General features: G+C 36.1%; 1 protein-coding gene, 1 long non-coding RNA gene and 1 pseudogene across 3 annotated transcripts; 1 reads left to right on the top strand and 2 right to left on the bottom strand.

The window, feature by feature from the left end:
- Window positions 1–233: 233 nt before the first annotated feature.
- Window positions 234–794, bottom strand: LOC149052802 (vitamin K-dependent protein Z-like; the record flags this gene model as incomplete). The annotated part of the gene is made up of 2 exons (XM_089181768.1): window positions 234–356; window positions 510–794. Coding segments are annotated over 2 exons (408 nt in total), but the record flags the coding sequence as incomplete, so codon positions are not given.
- Window positions 795–11,694: 10,900 nt separating this feature from the next.
- On the top strand, window positions 11,695–13,489 carry LOC149052801 (uncharacterized; annotated as a pseudogene).
- Window positions 13,490–13,715: 226 nt separating this feature from the next.
- On the bottom strand, window positions 13,716–15,477 carry LOC149052800 (uncharacterized). Of its 2 annotated transcripts, XR_016186433.1 has the most exons (3): window positions 15,324–15,477; window positions 15,145–15,230; window positions 13,716–14,976 (listed from the first exon to the last, which is right to left on the bottom strand). It is a non-coding gene; the product is annotated as an uncharacterized LOC149052800 (long non-coding RNA). The 2 variants fall into 2 exon arrangements; XR_016186430.1 differs by lacking the exon at window positions 15,324–15,477 and having other exon boundaries at window positions 15,145–15,314.
- Window positions 15,478–21,367: the final 5,890 nt, after the last annotated feature.

The following is a 21,367-nucleotide window of genomic DNA, read 5'->3' as shown; positions in this document are numbered from 1 at the left end:
GCATTTAGTTAGTTATCATTGCGACAAATTAATTGTTCATTTACATTAAACCAAAACTTCCACTACAGTGGAATTTCTCTTTAGGCACCATCTCACACTGAAGCCGGATATAAGTCGTAAAAGATCAGCCTTGGTAACCTTCCTTTAAGATCCGCATTCGACGGCCAAACGTGATATATAAATAGGGGTGGTTTGTCTAGGAAATATTTTGTTCTTATCAGCACATTCTGCGATTAACCTTTTTCGCAATGTTCTCCTTCGAATCCAGGAGGGCATAAGCATCGATATCCCTTGATTGTGAAACCAGACTGACAAGTTGCATTATTTCGACACTGTGGATTTTTACCGCAGGTGTTCTGAAAGGAAAAAAAAATAAAAGAAGAAATATGGATGTAATGAATGATTGATAGATAAATGAATGAACTGAAGTTTTGATAATTAATGGTGGTTTTTCATGATTCATCGAAAAGCGTCAAGTTGCTGAATTTAAGTCATACTCTATAGTTTACCTTTGAGCCACGATAATAAAAATCGGTATTAGTTATCAGGTCAGTATCATGTTCAAGATGAGTGGCGTTATTCAGTTCACAGATGTAATCGTTTCCTTCATTCTCTGGCTCTTTTTTGAAATTAGCACTGACGCAGTTGTCATTCATGTAGCAGGAAAGCTCACATTGATCCAAGTTTTTGACGTGTTTAGTTTCGATTTTATGTTTCACCAAACGTTTGTCAGAAAAGAAGAAGTAATCTGGAAACATCATTGTGCGATCTCGCTCTGAAATAAAGCAATCAAAATATAGTTAGAAAATAACTTTTTCCTATCATACTAAATATAGACTCGCGATTCCAAGTATTAAGCTCACAAAATAACACGCTTGGTGAACAGAGAACTGTGATCTCAATTCAACCATTACCACGAGAAAATGGAGAAAAATTAAGGGGGGCATTGGGGCCTATTAGAAACCATCCAAAACCGAAAAACCGAAAAACGATTCGATGAAAACCGAAAACCGTATGCAAAACTATTAAAACCGATACATTTTTACATCCCAGTTATTAAAACCCTGATCGATCCGATACAGTGGTGACAAGTGGAGCATACAGAGTAAACTATACTAATTTCATCACAGGATTTATGAATGCCATGGACTTGACATTCGTATCTTCTAGTATCTTTTTAAATTAACAACTGCCCTCTCGAGGACCTCGAGCGTTAAAATTCGCACTAAAGTTCCCACAACGCTACACGTAGGCTACCAAGGGATCTCTACAATTGGTTTGTCACGCATTCGGCTCGATAACATTTGTGTTTAGCTGCTATTCGAGATCAGTGGTGGCGCGTAATTGCCGCTTAGATCGGAGAGAAACCGGAACCGAAATAGGTCAAATAGGAAAAACCGAAAACCGCATCGGATATCAAATATTTCTGGGATAAAAACCGATCTAAAAAATAGCCAAAACCGCAAAACCGAAATTCCCAATGTCCCCTCCTTCACTTGCGGATTTTTTTCTTTTAAGAAAATAATTATATTTAGGACAATGTTCCATATCTCAATTCCGCGCTCAGAGATTCCTCATGATTTCAGCTGAAACTTCTATTTCGATAATGAAGGTTAACACATACAATGTTTGGGAAAAAGACAAATCTGAGTAAAGTTCTTAATTATTTTTTGGATGTCGCTGTTACTGCTGTTAGATCATAATTTCTGAATATTTTGTATATATAATAGGGCCCTAGATAATTAACTCCAACCTCCCTCCCTCCCAAAAACGTTTAAAAAAAAAGTGAAACGACAAAAAAAATTGGCAGCATCGATCATCACTTGTCTTTTGTGAAGATACAAGGTTTGTAGAGAGTATTTTCGTGATTATTTCTCCTGAATGATATTATTTTAGGTGAGATTAAACAAAAACCGTTAATAAAACAGAGTTTCTTACATGAGTTTACACGATCGCCTCTAGTTATTTAGACCGATTATCAAAGAAAGAGAAAATTTATGCTACTTGCCATTAAGACAAGCCATCGTTGTCTGGCATCACGCAGCAGATTCCTAGATGGGTTCAAGATGTTTCTATCGATAAATTCAGTATACATTGGAAAATTTGGCTTTTCCACGGGGATAGTGAATTCAAATAAACAAAGTCAAACACTATCTTTCTCAAACTTGAAATATCGAAATAATAGAAAATTTAACGGTCGACAAATGCCATCTGTTTTTGAGGTAAGTACCTTTAAACTAATCCTTAAACATGTTTGTGCTGATAACTTTCTCTGAGACTTGCAAAATACCTGATTTTAACTTTTGATAGAAAAGCTATGTTTATGATCGAATATACAACAAGAAAAATGTAACTATTCTTTACCATATGTCAGCACTGTTCTTATGTAAAAATTATTTCTCTAAGATGGTTAAGAGCCATAAATATGTGCTTCCGAACGATGCAGAGAGATCAAATTCCCGCGTAATAAAACACAGGGAAATTGAACATAACATAGTGTCATGCCTAAATGTTATTGACAGAGGAGATATGGGAATGTAACCATTTTCAATGAAGTCTTTCGAATTTACCGAAGTTTTTGTCGTTTTGCATCTAATATACAGTTTTCTGAATAAGAAACAATTAAACATTTTTATTAAATACCATTTAATTTTTTAAATATGAGTTCAAATCATGGCTGGATGCTGAATGTGGATTTTTGACTTAGTCTTTGCTAGTTGTTGTAACTTTAAGTCTTTTTGTATCAGCAAAAGAAATAAAGGAGATATATAAATAAGGTTGTACTCATAAGTGAATCGAAGGATAAAAAAAGATTCGCCATCTGCGACTCACCTTTTCCAAAAGTCAAGTTAGTCAATAATGCATTCCAGGCTATGAACATGAAAAATGAAACAAATTCCATGCCTGCTTCAAGGTAACGGTTTTCTGTTTCTACCCGACGCGTATGGCGCAAGTATTAAGTTGATCACAAGCTCCTGGCAGTGGATTAAGCTTCCAAAATTGACCTGTTTTTATGAAAGAAACCATACCATGAAAGTCAATCAAAACATAAAAAACAATTCAAAATAAAAAAAAAAACTTGAGGCTATCAAGTCTATGTGGAAAGAAATAGAAATGTCGCAGATAGATGTTACCCACTTCCTTACAAGTTAACGTACTTATTAGACATTGAAATTAGTCCTTAGAACAACATTGTAAAAATTTCGATCTATTTCTTTAGAACGTCTAATTGACGGCAAAAAACCCCCAGGAAAAGCAGATATTTGGACGTTAAGTTCTCTTGGACTTTTTAATTAAATTTGACAGATGAAGCATATTTTCGGCATATTTATCCAGCATTCTTTTCATTCATTCCTATCGAAATATATACACCTGGAAAACTCATCATGCTTTTAATATTTGTCGTATGGCAAGTATGGTAATAATAGACATTTAATCGAAAGAAAACTCATGTTCCCGTTTACGTCCGCTTTCATTTGTTAGTGGTTGGAGTTAGAATACGCAGACGTGTATTTTCATCAAACTTCGCTCCTAAAATTGTCTGAAAGAGTTGATAATCAACCCTAATACAAAGCTCTTTAGCGCACGGATATCTCCCTCCATTAGGTGTTCTTCAACTGCCCATAGAAAAACGGATGTCCATTCAGAAATGTTGGTTTTAGATGTGAAGTGACGACGACTCGACCTCGACAAAAACTTCAGAAGAAATAATATATTCTTATTGAGCGAGAAAAAAATACGATCCTTGACAAGTTGGCTAATTAACATTTTCAAGCTGCTGCTTATCCTCGTCTTATATAAAACAAAAATCCCGATGATTGTTGAAACCCTTTATTTATCTGCTAAGTCCAATTTCCAAAAGGGCAAGAAGGATTCAAACATAAAATTTCCAAACTATATCCGATGAATAATCCTATCTAATACATCAAACATTTTGGACGGAGTTGAAACTTCAGCGACCTTTTGGTAATTTTTGTGATAAACAGAGCAACATATTGTTTACCAGAACTTTCGTGTTGCATAGAGATAAATATTTAAAGGTTCGGTTAGTAATCCCGGAGTATTGATAATCTGCTTTCGTTGAAAAAACCCTAAGTTAGTTTGCTTTCAAAATCGTACCATATCCTTATTTGAGAGTGAAGCCAACCTTTTTCTTTTGGTATGTAGAATTAAAGGAGCCGCGGGTAAATATCCTTTCGTAGAGAATATGAATTTTCCAGGGAAAGTATTACTCAAATAACCCATCAATGTTTTCGATATGATCAACTCTTACCTCTCAAGATGCAAAGCTCTTTGGTCCCTTACTGATTTTGAGGTAAAACTGCTTTCTTTTATAACAATATGGTAGCTTTGGTTACCATAGAAACACCTGGTTTCAAGCCAAAACGATAATTAACTTTAGACAAGAACTTCCTTGTTCTCTCTACAATGTCACTGAACCATGGCAATAATTACACAATAGTTATCACGATCACGATCTCAAATTTGTGCAATAAGCGTAATTTTCGGCTGGAAACTTTGACAAATTATCATTATGAAACATCATATTCGGTCTAAAGTAGCTTAAAGATAGCTTAAACGTTGTTTAAGAAGATTTCCCTTAAGTTCTCAAATAATCCAGTGTTTATCTAAGGAAACTCCTCCGTGTGCTAATAAAGGATCGCTAATGAAAACTAATACGGAAAGGATGTCTTTGACAAGAAAATATTGCCAGCCTCGAGAAACGTTAAGCTTTCCGTTGCATGAGCTATTCACAAAAGCTCTAAACATACAATAACACTCCTATGTTTGCAGCAATTAAAAGGGTCCACTTACAGAGTATGGAACTTCTTTAAAATAAGTGGGGGCCGAGTAGATTTTTACGGGCAGGGAAAACTGTATTTTTTTTTCTTTTTGCCTTAAGAAATGTTGCACTTTTTTGTGGTTTTGAAAGTTAGTTCTCTAATTAAGAAAGGACTTTAATCAACCTGTCGCGTAATTTTAGTTTGAAAAGTAACTTTCTCTGGCCTCGAGAAAGTCTTCCAGCAAATACTGACGATTCGTGTTGGAATTTATCCATTAAAGTTTGTACGGCTCCATTTTGCGCGAAAGCCACAATGACCATAACTCACGGACGTCAAGCACATGCAATACAGATGATTTGCTCGAACCTCAAGGGCTTCAGAGCTACAATACAAATTCAAGTTGACAGTAAGGACAAACAGATTAAACATGATGCGATATAAAATTTCATTGATATGCCAAATACTTAAAATTATCGCTAGATATTTTTTAGCTCGACAGTTTTTCATGAGTCGTCGACAGTGTAGTTCAAACAAATTAAAGGCGCCGCAAAAATGACAATTTTTTTCGTCATACACAGTTTCTCGAAATTTGCTTCCTTTCTCTTAATATTACTCGTAGTTTATTGAATTGTCTTCTGTCTTATCTCAAGCAACTTTAAATCAACACGGAATAATGACTCGAAATTACTTCAAAAGTTCCTATTCTTGTAAAATCGTTCGCTCTTCTTCCTAGGGCTTCGGCACCACAAGTTAGACAAAGAGCACAACGTTTTTTTTGGTAAAAACATCCCGACAATTTGTGCACGATGAAACATTTAGCCGGCTTCACGCACTCGGTAAGAGTTTTAAAACATAGTTTAGGCGCACTTTTACCAGAATAAACAATACATTTTTCCCCTATTATTTAACATATTAAATGTTTTGTTCAAGATGACAGACAAAGCACATATCAGATGCTGTTTACGTCTTTCTATGAGACACCAAATGACGTCTTTAATAAATTATCTCTTATCATTTCAGCTTGCCTAATTCTTCGGTGGAAGGTTCTCGAATTTTCAAGGTACACTTAAAATTGTTTAAGTTCTCAATAGGTGTGATATGCCACTGAAAAATAGCTCAATAATTTCGAACTTCAATTTAATTAAAGAAATAAAGCGTTGGAAAAACTGTGTGATCCACATATCTAATCCTCAGGTCTCTATTGTTTAAATTTCAATTGTATTAGTCTCGATGCACGAATGGTTTAATTTCTGAAATTGAAAACTGTCCAACAATCTTTAGAACTTATGTATGGACGACCTTTTTTCAACATTCGTTACATGTTTGTTTTGTATCTGAAGCAAAGAACTTTACATGAATTCAAGAAAATGTTCCAGTAGAGAATTGTGAAATTGTTTCGAAGACAGCTTTCAGGACATGGGGTTTGCCTCAACTATAAGAGGCTTGCATTTTTCAAGGAACTCATTTAGCGTCGCTCTAAAGGCCCTGTTTACTATTCGAGTTGTTATCAGATAGTTGTCTTTTAACTGTCGACTGGTCTTACAAGCGTTTTCAACGACATAGAGAATACCTAATTTAGGCAGGCGATAAATTAAATCGTGCTATTTTTGGAAATATGTATCGACCAAACTGTTCGAATAAAGCTCATGTGGACTTATTTTCCACCGATTGCGATTCCTCCTTTGTTAAATGTGTTTCATAGGCGCCTTGAAACGAAGTAAGTACGTGCATATGTAGAATATGGAATTAACAATCAAGGAAATGCAGATGTCAGAAATACAGAATATTGTGGTGAAACTTGCAAGGTTTCCTTTGCGAAGCATCGTGTATGTTATAATCTTCATCCTGAAACTTGCATCTTCTTTTTTTATCCTTTATCAAAGGATAAATTATGATTTGCCTGGTTTTTTTTATGAAATAATCAGTTCGGGAAGTTAAACGCTGACTGCGATAGCAATACTGCTTCCGTTGAACTCAAGGCCACGCAAAAAATAGCATTACATTCGTCGTCTTATAATCGATAACAGAATCCTTGGAATCTTTTAGCCATCACAGCAACATTACGGCATTGAGGTTCTTAAAATCATGTACGAACATAGAGCAGCAGGCTCGTAGAACATCAAGGCGGTAAGACATCCAATAAATTTTATTCGTACCTTGAATTATGCATTGCCCCTATTTCATTTTCTACGGTCTTCTTAAGGACAGGAATTTGTGAGGAAACGGTTGCTAGATCCTTTTTTCCCTTATAACTCTACTTTTGGTGTGCTATCTTGTAAAATTAGGAAAAGAAAATTATAGGTTCCGTGTGACTTAACCAGCCCACCAAGAAGAATACGGGAAAATGGAGAAAAATTAATACTGCCTTCATTTGCGGATCTTTGCCTATCTGAGATAAAGAAGGTTAACAAATAAAATGCTTAGGACAAGGAAATTTGAATGATGTTTTTAATTTCTTTTGTTGATGTCGCTGTCACCGCTGTTATATTTTAAATTCCTAACTTTTTGTATAATAGGGCCCTAGATAAATACTTCCAGCCCCCCCCCCTCCAAAAAATTGTAAAAAAAAAAAGTAAAACAAGAACAAAACTTGGCAGCATCGAGCATCACTTGTCTTTTGTGAAGACACAAGGTTAGTAGGGAGCATTTTCGTGTGTTTTGTTTCTCTCCTCTTATCATTTTAGGGAAGATGGAACAAAAGCCGTTAATAAGCTATCCGCAAATTTTTCTCAAATTCCTTCTCTACTTCATGATCGATGTCATGAAAAAAAAAATCGTTTTTCTTAATAAACCTTTTATCGCCTTCTTCATTTTACAAGTCCTTTAAAATTCAGATTTTTCCTACTATACGTTTTTACACGATTTCCTTCGGTTATTTAGACCGATTATCATAGAAAGAGGAAATTTATGCTAATTTTCATTGAGTCAAGCTATGTTTGTCTGGCATCACGCAGCAGATTCATATACCGGTTCGAGATGTTTCTTTCGATGAATTTAGAATACATTGGGAAATTCGACTTTTTCCAGGAAAGAGTAAATTAAAATATAAAAAGCCAAACACTATATTTTTCAAACCAAAAATATCGAAATTATCAACAATTTAACGGTCGACAGATGCCACCTGTTTTTGAGGTGAGTAACTCATCCTTAAACATGTTTTTGCTTATAACTTTCTCTGAGACTTGCACAATAAGCGATTTTAACTTTTGGTAGATAAACTATGTTTATGGACGAATACACAACAAGAAAAATAAAATTATTCCTTACCATATGTCAGCACTGTTCTTATGTAAAAACAATTTTTCTGAGACGATTAAGAGCGGTTAAAATGTGCTTTCATACGATGCAAAAATGTCAAATTCCCGCCTAATAAAACACAGGGAAATTGAACATAAAATAATGTCATGCTTAAATGCTGTTGAGAGTTGGGAATGTAACCATTTTGAATAAAGTAATTCGTATTTGCCGAAGTTTTTGGTCGTTTTGCATCCAAAATCCAATTTTCTTAATAAGAAACAAAAAAAAAAATTTCCGTTAAATACCTTTTAATTTTTCAAAAATGAGTTCCAATCATGGGTGGATGTCGAATGTCGATTTTTGACTTAGTCTTTGCTTATTGTTGTAACATTACCTCTTTTTGTTTCAGCAAAAGAGAATAAAGGAGATATATTAATAAGCTTGTACTCATAAGTGAATCCAAGGATAAAAAATGATTCTCTCTCTGCGACTCACCTTTTCCAAAAGTCAAGTCAGTGAATAATGCAGTCCATGTTATAAACATGAAAAATGAACAAATTCCATGCCTTCCTCAAGGTAACGGTTTTTCTGTTTCTACCCTGCGCGTATGACACAAGTTTTAAGTTGATCGCCAGCTTCCAGCAGTGGATTAAGCTTCCAAAGTCGACCTATTTATGAAAATAAATTTTAAAAAAAAGCTTGCAACTGTCAGTTCTATGTGGAAATTAATGCAAATGACGCAAATGGATGTTATCCGCTTCGCTCGATGGAGAGAATTGGGTCTCATAGGAATATCTTTACATCTTAACATGCGTATTAGACACCGAAATTAGTCCTTAGAACAGTATTGTAAAAATTTCGATTACCTTTTTGAGGAGGTTTAATCTACGGCGAAAAACCCTAGGAAAAGCAGGTACTGAGACGTTAAGTTGTCTTAGACTTTTTAATCCAAAAACTCTTATAGGCAACTGTCAGGCAAGAAATTTGCACTATAACGGCATGATCTTCGTTTATAGGGTTTTCTACTGCTTCCGATTGGAAACAAACCTCTCAGCCTTCTGCCTCAAAACGCAGAACAAAGTTCGTGTGATCGTAATTTTTTTTATTGAGTGATTAATAGAAGATTTTAATGCGACAATTTCTTTTACTCGCGGCTTTTTTCGTTTTCCGTCCGTGTGATAAAATCATCCCCACAATTTGTGCACGATGAAACATTTAGCCTGCTTCACGCACTCTACGAGAATAAACAATACGTTTTTCTCTATTGTTTAACATAGTAAATGTTTTGTTCAAGAAAATAAAATTTAAGGATAATGATCTTGTTTCTTTCAAGTAGCTGCATGAAGATGTTTTTTCGCCAAATATCTGTGATACCCCCATTTGGAAGCTCGGTAAATTTTATTTTCGTTTTATTTCAGCTACACGGAAATAGAGGAGTTAAGGCTGGATATCATATCTATCATGGGGTGAAAGTCAAACTCATTTTTTCATGCATTCAGTACAGTCATCTCTTACTTTCCAAGATCCAACGTTCTTTGGCGCCTAAAGTTTAGAGTTATTGAGCCAAACGCGTTTTCCTTTATTACTGTCTGGTAGCTATGGTTACGATAAAAACTGTTAGTTTCAAGCCAAGACGATCATTAATATTAGAATTGATTTTGCCTCTTCCTGTTTGGGTTCTTTGCGCAAAAAGCTAAATTGGTAAAATAATACGCAGCGAAGAATTTAACCTAATGCAACGGATTGAGTGGAGAAATGCGTCGTGGACTATAAAATGTTATTATTAATTCCTTGAGTATCGCCTGTCACGCCAGGTGTAAACTCCATTATGATTATAGATCGTTTTTTGGTAATTCATGTCAAACAAACGTAATGCAAATGAATTTGAGAGAAGAAACGAGGCACATCAATAAAAATGCAAGGCAAGTACAGCAAAAATGGTTTTGAGACTCACACAAACACAGAAGAAGAGGAGAATTTACCACTACGTGCTTCTTAGCTTTATTCATTTTATTCGACCAGAGTATATATATAGTTAATCTATGTTAACGGGACTGGAAAGACAGAAGTGTTTTTCGCTGTCGTCCATAATTTTCTAAAACGTGTTTAGTTTCCTTGTATGATTCTTTATCTTATTTTCTACCATCAGTTTATACAATAATACAAGTTGAAAGACTTGAACGGCTACCCATGCTCTAGAAGTGTTTGCATGCGTAAAGCGTTTAAAGTCTGGTCTAACAGGTGTTATTAGACAATGTTGCCTAATGACCCAATAGACACCAGGGTATAGGTGGGATCCAAATATAGAAACTCTTTTACTTAGTGAAGAGCCAGTAAAATTGTGTTTTCGCTAAAAATTTGGGTTGAAATAGCCGTCACCAAAAGTTGCATTCGCAAAGCTTGAAATTTTGAGTACTTTGTTACTCCGACCAATATATTAGTAAAGTTTTCATTGTGAGACATACACCCAGTGGTTGTTTAGTGCGATTGCAAAAGAACTCTTCGCGTCTCTGCGATGATTTGCAACTCCTGCAGTCTTGACCACTCAACACAGGAAGTATGTTCGATAGATAGTTAAGAACTTTATTTCTCTATCATTTACTCTCCAAAAATACATTTTGAATTTCTTTAACTAGCAAATAAACTATAAAAAATGTAAGGCGGTGTGCTAATTAAAATTTCCTCAATTGACCGACCGAAACTTTAAATAAGTTGACAAAATAAGGATGAATTTCCCACTTGAGAAATGTAATAAAATTTGAAAAAAGTTTCAAACTTTGCCATAAGCATGTTTTGCAGAGTATATTGGGTTATTTTTCATTTCATCGTAAAAAACTCCTTTCTTTTTTTCTGCAAATATTTAACTCATTGGGCAGAAATGAAGGATGCGCAGAGTTTTCCTAATGCCCTTTAAAAATGTCCGAAGCTTCTAAGGATTTGTATGGCAAAGTTCTAATATTAAAAAATTTTGACAAAATGAAAATTATTATCGTACTTGCGAGCATCGGTGTGCTATCGTGTTGGTGAGTTGCTGCTTTGGACGAAATTTCGAGGTTCACACTCCTTTCGTCTTTGATCCCAAACAAATTACGCAAATCCCAAATAAGAGTCATACTGCGCTTCCATACAAACAAAGTAAATTGGCTGAAATAACCAAACTTCGACCCGGCACATCCGCGAAAGAAGACACTATTGGTAGGTTGCGAACATCGCCCTGCGAACAGGGGTTCCTTATCTCTAATTTCGTGCCGCTTTTTTGGATGAATGTGGCATTCTTTTTGATCCCCGTAAAGTTGAAGATTTGCAGTATTTATCGCGAACAGAACTTTCGCCTTTAGTCACGCAGAAAGGATGTCGCAGAAGTTAGATCGACGGTTCTTCCCGAACAAATGGTCTCTGACGCCATTTGTACTTTCAAAGGCTTGGTATCTTAGCTTGTTTACATAGGTCAGATGATATAAAGAAAGAAAACTGATTGGTTCAAGGGTGATATTAAAAAATAACCGTGCTTTGCCGTAACGCTATCCATTCCGTGACATGGATGCGTGACTTCCAATTTAGGCAAAAACGTGACGCAAGTTTCTCATTTCTTTCCGGTGTCAATCTGTTATTTTGCAATAAAATAATATAAAATCTTACCTCTCCAGTTTCGTAATCACTTGAAACATTTACAATGTCGGACGCACCTCCTCCCAACTATATATTTAATACGAAATTGGCACCACAACCTCCTTCACTGAAATATGTCTCACAGTCCATGGCGGAAAATGTTGCATTTACCTTTAACATACCTTTCCCTATGCTTAAAGCTTGGAATGAATTCCTTGATAAACCAGAAAATGAAGGGACAGAGGAAGAAGAACACGTGGATGGTGAACTGACGCAAGGTCAGAAAGTATTTCAGAAACGTATGAGGAAAAAATATAAAACTTACATAGACTTGTTTGAACTTATTATTCCTTGAAATCTGTTTTCTATCAGAAAATCGGAAGAAGTGAGAAAAGAGTTGAATGAATCTCTGCGAAAATTTGCTTCTTCTGTGAAGTCTCAATACAATCAGATCAGGGGGAGAAAGGGCCTTGCCCTGAACTTGAAAATAAAAAAGTTCCATGTGTTTGAGAGACATGTTCAGTCAGTAGCAGAGCTGGAGAGGGAAAATGAACAACTAAAGGAGTTGTACTCTTCCCTGCATGAAGAAATTGAAGAGTGGAAATCAAACTATGCAAATTTGGAGGAAGAAAAGAGAAAAATGCTTCATGAAATGCAAGCTGAAATAAGAACAGTTCAAGATGATGTTGAAAAAGCTGAGACCACAAATAAAGAATTAATTGATTATATTGAACGCCTGCAGACAGCTCAGCAAGACTACAAGGGGAAAGACATTTCTCAAGTAAAGAAAAAGTTGAGGACTTTGAAGACTTTCATGACAAGAGCTCAGACAGCACTGTGGTTTACCAAGTCCTTTGGACTAGAAATTGAGTCAATTGCCATGAAAGAAGTCCAGACTGGAAGCAAGCATAATGTAAAAATGGCCAATGACGAGCAGCAAGAAAACACTGCCACATGGTTTGACTCCCTTTCAGAAGAGGAAAAAGAAAAAGTAGATAAAATTTTATTTCTTTAAGACAAATTTTGTGTGGGGGACTCATTTTATCCTGAGTTCTCAATGTATAATGATCTTCCAAAATCATATCTAATTAAGCAACGGCAAACACAACTAAATGACATGTGCCATATTGTATCTACACCTGGGAGGGCTGAGGGTGCAGAAGTTTCATTCAAGGAACTTCTCAAGGAAAGGGTGCAAAATTTAATCAACCAAAATCCAGAATTTGATTTTGAAAATGAAAGTGTTAAAGTTAAAATATCAGGGGATGGGGCATTGACTCGCAATACAACCTTTATCATTCTTTCTTTTGCTTTGTTGCAAAATAACAGTCATTTAATGTCAGCAAGGGGAAATAACACAATCACCATTGTGAAGGGCTCAGAAAATTATGAAACACTGAAGGAGTCATTTGCTAATGTATTTTCAGACATAAATGATCAAAATTCAATGACCAAAATCACAATTTATGGGAAAGAAATAAAACTTGAATTCTTTTTGGGGGGAGATTATAAATTCATTTTAATCATGTTGGGTCTCAAAGGTGCCACCTCATTCTATGCTTGTGCCTGGTGCAAAGTTCACAAAGATAAAAGATGGGATATGAACCATGAGGAAGATTTTTACAATAAGCCACCATTGCAAAGAACACTAAAAGAATTAAAAGAATTTTAAAAATAAGGCAGAGAAAATTTTTGCTGTGAACATAAGCCTCTATTAAACATTGAGTTAGATCATGTAATTTTAGACGAATTGCACCTTTTGCTTAGAGTAGTTGATGTGTTACTAAATAATTTACTGGAGGATGTATTACAGTGGGACAAAAAAGATGATTCAAATAAGAAAAGGGGAGAAAAGAAAGGTGTTCATTGAGAGAGGCTGCAGGCTGCAGGCTGCAATACGCTCATGTGGGTTTAGTTTTGATATCTGGGAAAATAACCAATGCTGATGGAAAGGGATCAGGCACCTATGATTTTACAAGTTTGCTTGGGAATGACAAAAAGCAACTCCTGAGAGAGCTTCCAGGCAAAATTTTAAGTGTTGTTCAGACTTCAACTTCAAATACTGTCAAGAAAACATGGAAAGACTTTAGGGAACTATATACATTTATTGGAAGTGGTCAAAATTCAGATAAGCAAATTACAGATTTCATTTCATTTTTTCATTTCTCTTAGAGACAAAAGAAAGGGCTATGAACGTGCACGAATAACACCATATATCCATGCTATGGTGTTCCATATCCCCAAGTTCTTCTGGACCCACAAGTCCGTAAAAATTTTCACAGGGCAGGGTGTGGAGAAAAACAATGATTATGCGGGAAACATTGTATTACATAAATCAAATAAATGGGATGCTGCCTCAGATGTCCTAAAAGTTGAGGCCAGACAATGGGCACTAAGTAAATTAGAAAGGGAGAAAAGGCCATATAATAAATCAAATATAGAATACTGGGAAAAAGATCTCCTTGAGGCAAGGAGCAAGGAAAGGAAAACAACATTTGATCCTGAAGAACCTGAGTAACAGTTAGTTTACTGTGAGGGTAACAGATATATCTAGGGTAGTTTCAGTAGACCACCACTGCACTAAACAATGGAGAGAACTCAGTATTGAAAAATAGAACAATAACAACATTGATTGGGATAGCAATCTCAAATACTACAAAACTATTGATTTTTTTGTTCTTTGGATTGTAAAAATGTTCTCTTAAAGCTAGCATTCAATGAAGTGGAGGTCTGCTCTTGTGTCCTTTATACTTACTTAACAAATTGTAAAACAGCCTGCACACCGCAAGTACTTCTAGGTTGTAAATATGAAAAATTTGATTCAATATAAGAATATGTGATGAACTACTAAAAAATATAGATTTTCTATTTCGTAATAAATACACAATGCCAAATAGAATCAAATCAAGTCTTGGTTTCTTTAATTTGTCTCATTTCAGGCTACATGCTGCTTTACAAAAAGAAATACTCAATTTTTCTGGCCTATATCGTGGGCAAGGAGTAATTGACTCCCCTGTCAAGCTGTGAGTCTTTGGACTCCATGACAAAAACAATCTGACCTTCACAGGAAAGTCAATTTGCACCCCATCCCCTATACTATCTATTAGCCTGTGTCACCCATTAGGAAAGTGGCATCTTATAAAATCCTGTTTTTCAAGGAGGATGTATCCACTGTCATTACTTTTCCGTCCCTTAACTTTAAACAAAAAAGTTAAAATAAGTGTGGTTAAAAGCAATGACAGTGGGTAATTGAGACTTTGATTTTAACTGCTCTAAAATGCCAATGTGGAGACCCTCACTGGCATCAGCAATCTCTTGCTGTGTGAGCCTTGGGTTGTTGAATGACCTAAGGGCAAGGAAAAAACATTCATCTTAAAAAATAGTATTACAATTTTTACATTTAATGGGAAATTATTACATACAAGCACAGAATATCAACAGAGGAAACCAGTGTAACGGATTGCCCCTGTTTTTTATGTAATTATAAAGCTGTTAATCACACATGATATCTCACCTCAAAGCAAAGGCGTTTAAATCCTCTTCTGGCTTCCAGGAGTTTTTTAGGTTCGAGTAGCCCTTCCACTTGATGAAATATTCAATCTAGACCAACGATTGAGTAAGGTTTAACGAGTATTCGATATGAAAGAGAGATTCATTTCAGTCAAACACTCGGAGAAAAGCAGATTCGCTTACCTTTTCCTTACCGACTCTTTTTGAAACGACTCTTTCGATCTCGTAGAATCTAAATTTTTTCTCTTTCTCTCTGTGTAAAAATCCGCGGTACTGAGATCATTCAGCGATTTTTGGCATTTCGCTCACTGATAGCTTTCCGACTGCTTCACAACCATGCAACGCAGACTCAGTAGGGTCGAAATGTACAGAATAGAGCCCGCGTCACGAACCGCTGACTGTCCTAAATTTCTGCCCAGCGCCGTATCAATTCGGCTGTCGATTGTAAGTAACCAAAATTGACTTTTTTTTTTTAAGTATCTTGTCCTGCTCTAGCAGACTGCAAGATTCCAGGCTTTATTTTTCTGTTATCTATGAGGTAATATAATAATTTGCATCAACTCTAAATTCTGTAAAAAATGTAGCGACACAGATCTAAGGGCAAGTGCCAAACTGTACCACCCACTTTATTACATCGAGCGAAATATTCTCTCGCTTGGCCCTCATGCTTACCCTAAACGATACATGTGCGCAAGGATTTAAAGATAGTTTTCCTGTTTGAGATCCTCAGAAACAAGTCGTTTTATGTTCCCTCACATTCATTAACGCCAAAATTAATTAAAGACGAGTTCTCCTGAGCTCTTTAATTTTGAACGAACAGAAAATCTTTCGTAAATGGGGGATCTTAAGCCACTGAAATTCCATGAATTTGCCAAGCAACTACTCCTTGATACATCGGGAATGCACCAAGAGTGTCGAGGCAGAACTCCTAAGATACCTTATAATGATTGAGAACGATTCAGTGGTAGACAGCTGCTATACTTAGCTCAGGGCCTTAGCGAGACGACGCTCTGAATGTTGATTTATGCGCAAACTTGATCTCAAGGATAATAGCAAATTGTTATTTGGAAAAGGAGTGCCGTAATTTATGATTGGACTCAGCCAAACCATCCAGTATCGGATCTGGCTTCCAAGACCTTCACTGGAATACTTCTTAAATTGTAAATAAAGTTTCAGGTTTTCCTCCGTTAGATAAAATTGGTGCAGACTTAAGGTAAACGAGACCTGTGAGCCAACATTGAGTTCCCGACTAATTTTTCTGAGTGGGAGCCTTGCAAATCGCCCTCCATATATTTCAAGGTTCTTCTATTTCAAAATCATCACTTTTACCATAATTTGAACGGAATTCAAACGAGCCGCATGGCAGTCAAAGTTGAGGGATAAGACAAAAGGATTTGTGAAAGGAAATCTTTAGAAGTACAGAAATAAACAGGCATAGTTTTTGGCAAGTTGGATCTTTCAAATACAGAAGATTTTTTTCCATCAACGTTACTTTTCTTTAATGTAAATTGAACCCAAAGGGTGGGCTTCATCATTGTATTAAATTCTCTCTCATCACCTTATGGAATTTCCTGTCCTTTCCAGTTTCACAATTTGTGACATGCTTGGAACCGCCAGCACTGACTTTTTAGAATTTGGCTTATTTCTCTATTTATGGTAATGATGGAACTACAATTTCTACGAGGGGTGTCATTATAACATAAACAGATATCGTTGAGAAAAGGTTCACGAAGTAAACCCGTTGTAGGAAAATAAAAATTAAGGATAATGATCCTGTTTATTTCAAGTACCGGAAAATGTTTTCTCGCCAAATGGTTGTGATACCCACATTTGGAAGCTCGGTAAATTTCATTTTCGTTTTATTTCGACTACACGGGAATAGAGGAGTTAAGGTGGATATCATACCTTATCATGGGGTAAAAGTCAAACTCGTTTTTCATGCATTAACTACAGTCATCTCTTACCTTCCAAGATCCAACGTTCTTTGGTGCTCAACTTTAGTGTTATTGAGCCAAACGTGTTTCCTTTTATTACTGCCTGGTAGCTATGGTTACGATAGAAACTGTTGTTTTCAAGCCAAGATGACAATTATTGCTCCTTTTTTTAGTAATTCATGTCAAACAAACGCAATGCAGATGAATTTAAGAGAAGAAACGAGACACTTCAATAAGAATTCGAGGCACTTCAAGCAAAAATGATTTTGAGACTCACACAAACACAGAAGAAGAGGAGAATTTACCACTACGTGCTTCTTAGCTTTATTCATTTTATTCGATTACAGTGTACAGACAAAGTTGATATATGTAGTAGTGTGCAGTGTAGAGCCAGTAAAATCATTGTGTTTTCGCTAAAAATTTGGGTTGAAATGGCCGTGACCAAAAGTTGTACTTGCAAGGCTTGAAATTTCGGAGACCTTGCAACTCCGACCAATGTATTAAGACCTCTTTGCGTCTCTGCGATGATCTGCAACTCCTGCAGTCTTGACCACTCAACACAGAAAGTATGTTCGATAGAGAGTAAGGAGCTTTATTTCCGTATCAATTTTTCTCCAAAAATACATTTTGAATTTCTTTAACTATCGAAAAACTATTAGAAGTGTAAGGCAGTGTGTTGATTGAAATTTCCTCGATTTATCGATTGAAACTTTAAAGAAGTTGACAAAATAAGGACTTCTCTCTTGGGAAATGTAATAAAGCAAGAAAAAAGTTTCAAACTTTGCCATAAGCATTTTTGATATATTAGCAGAGTTTTTTGGGTTATTTTTCACTTCATCAAAATGCCCCATTCAAAGCTCCTTTCTTCTTTTCTGCAAAATTTCAGTGTTGTTTTCGCTGTGGCAAACAATAGCACCGTATCAATTCGGCTGTCGATTGTAAATAATCAAAATGGATTTTTTTTCTTAGTATCATGTCCGGTTCTAGCAATCTGCAAGATTACAGGCTTTATTTTCCTCTTATCTATGAGGTAATATAGGAATTTACATCTACTCTAAATTCTGTGAAAATTTTAGCAACACACATCTCAGGGCTAGTGCTAAACTGTGCCGCCCGAACCTAACCGCTGCGAACTATAGTCTCCTCCGAGTGCGAGAGAGCGTACCCATATTTGCACATTTACTAGGGCGCATCCAGCGAACCTGGGCTACCTGTGCCTTTATCGTTCATTTCTTCTTCGGTTGATAAATCTCCGAATATGAGTTAAGGTCTCCCTCAAAATCCCTGTCTAAATCCTCTCGGCGTATTAAAAAAAAAAAAAGTGATCTTTGATTTCGTTTTAGGCCATTAAAGCAAAGAAATTTCTCTAAAATTTTCGTACCCGAGAATCTTGCCTGCAAAACAGAAAATAAAGCTAATGACCGTGAATATATGAAAATCATGCATGGGAACTGCGGATTAATAAATGAATATGAAAGAGATCTTCGCAGCAGTGAGCACTACCTAAGCAGTACTGAAAATAAAGCCGGAAAAGTTTAGGCCATACAAGATTTGAATCCATGAACTTTGAAATACCACTGCAGTGCTCTACTAACAGAGCTAATGTGATTTTCATATATTCACTTCACGGGTTAATTACGAACCGACATTATGACAAACTCCCAATTCTTAATGCGCAATTCATATAAATGACTTTCATGTATTCACAGTCATCGATTCATCGCTTCACGGGTTTATTATGAGGCTAAGATAATGACCAGCCTTCAGTGGTCTTGCCAGCTTTGTTGGTATAGCACTGCATTGGTGTCGCAGAGGTCATGGGTTCAAATCCCTTCCAGGCCTAGCAAAACTCGTAGAAACTTACTGTATTGTGTAGCTTGTGCTTGTGTGAAAACGGATTAACAGATTCTGAAAGGTCCATTACATTTACTTTGATGTTCAATCACTGCAGAACACTCTTTTAAAATGGTTCGTGTAAAATTAATGTACATTTGCTATGCGTTGTACGAACGGCAAACGCAATAAATCATTACGTTTTCCTGCACTTACACACATTAAATAACCTTCAAGGAAAATGTGTGTTTTCAGCCGCAAACTCCGGTGAATACGTTGCTGTACACTGGGAAAATGCCAATGAACGAAAGGAAAACAAGCTGTTTGCGGTGCGTTAACCGAGCGGTCAATGCCGGAAAATGATTTGTTTACCTGCATTTACCGCGAGGGAAAACTACCGTATAATGGAACGAAAACTGGGATTCACCGATGGGAAAACGCATAGAAAACGTTGGATTTTCCGTACGCAAAACATGTGTAAACGTTTGTAAAATGCTGCGTTTTCCGTGAATTCAATCTTCGTGTTCGGTACGGTAAACGCTAGTTTTTTTGCCGTGAATTATTGACTAGGCGCTGTACAATCTTCGTGAAGCTAGTTTGAATTCGCCAAGCATCTCTACAAAATTTATCAAGTTAATCCTCGGAATAAATCAACCTCTATCAGTTTTCTTTGATTAGCCCAACTATGATTTAACCATATTCTGATAGGTTTTTTAGGTTCATAAAGAAACCAGCCAATGTTCTGTGTCAGTAGCTCGATCCGTTTTCAACTTTCTTCTTGGACATGGGAAAAAAAATGAAATTAAGGGAATTGTGAATAACATTTCCTCATTCAACTCAGAGTGATATTTGAAGATTTCTTTTTCACGCTGCAATCTTCTTTTTTGTCATTCGAACGAGGGCAGTTTTTTGTAATAACAGCTCTCCTACTGAGCTCAAATAGATATTCTTCTACCAGAAAAAAAAAGCCAAACAAACAAACATGAATTTTTTTTCAGCGAGAAACTGCAATAAACGCAGTTTACTTTTGATGCTAAATCTAGCATTACAACAAAATCTACTGATAAGTTTCTCGACCATTTAAAAGTGTTATTGACAACATGTGCTAACTCACATCAGCTTGAAGTACTTGTCTATCCATGTTTTCTTGAGTTTAAAATAAAATATCAAGTTGAAAATATGATTATATAGCTAACCAAAGTGACGTCTAATTTTAGAATGATCAAACCTCGGTGTATATCATCACAAAATTCTAGGCATTGCGAAATTGACGTGTCCAATTGCTGAAATGAGCTCTATCGCGACACTTCGTGACTGCCATGTTCAAAGTATCAAATTCTGAATCAAACTAACGTAAGAGCGATCTATTTTGATAAATCCTGTTGGTTTGTGAAAAATTGAGAATCGGAGTGAATCTGTTTAACCTATTTGTTTTCTTACTCCGCCTCTGGAAAATCGTTTGAAACTTTGAAGTTCTGAAACGGTAATAAAACGTCCAATTTTAAATTTTCTCTATAGATGTGTTCGGATTTGACGGCAGTGTGACCGAGTGGCCAGGGCGCGTTGGAGTCATAATCTGTTGGCCCCGGGTTCAGACCCCCACCATACTACTCTCTGGATTTTTTTTCGTTTGCCTAGTGTTCAACTTTGTGGCTACGCTTTGTTTATCGCCAACCTCAATTATTATTCCATCTCTTACAACGTATTACCCTTACACTTTGGTCGTCGACTGATGTGGAGAACCACCTGCCTAGGGTCCATAAATATTGCGTAAAAATAGAAAACGTGATATAGGTTACTTGTGTCCTGTATTACAGCTATCTAATTCTTGTAAAGAGTCTTACTTCTTATTTTGCTAGTGCTCATGCTAAATGGTGATCCTGCTTGTCCAGAATATCAATATTTGTTATTTTTTCCTTTCTTTTTTATTGTTTCAAATTTTTTAATTCTTTTTTTCGTACCTTATTCTGGTTGCAAACATGTCTTACAAATTATTACGAATGAGATTTTTTATCATCACAATTTAACAGAGCGCGGCCAGTGTACAAAATCTACCGAAGTAATGAAAACAACCGGAACGATGAAATTCTACTGAAGCACTCTTGATTGCACAGTTTATGGGGGCGTCATCAACGTAGAAAATCTGCCCAAGTAATTTTAAATCATTAAAGTTATTATGACGAAAAGAGGACTGCATAAAATCTCTGGAAAAAATGCACCTTAGGATCAATGTAAATACTGCTATGATTTCTATGTAAATACCCAACAGAAATCTCTGTTGGGTATTTACAACCGGTAGGACGATTATTAAATCAGACCTTTCTGCGAACCGCATCATCTTCCACTGTAGGATGGGCACCATCCAACCAGCTTGACCAGTCTGTACCACATCTATATGCTGGCACACGCGTTCTTGGCATTCTTGTTACTGCAGCTCCCACAAAACGAAACCATCCCTCA

Source organism: Pocillopora damicornis, chromosome 1, assembly GCF_964200805.1.
Source record: "Pocillopora damicornis chromosome 1, jaPocDami1.2, whole genome shotgun sequence".
Classification (NCBI taxonomy): Eukaryota; Metazoa; Cnidaria; class Anthozoa; order Scleractinia; family Pocilloporidae; genus Pocillopora; species Pocillopora damicornis.
The sequence above is the reverse complement of the archived record's forward strand: the minus strand, read 5'-3'. Positions and strand labels throughout refer to the sequence as shown.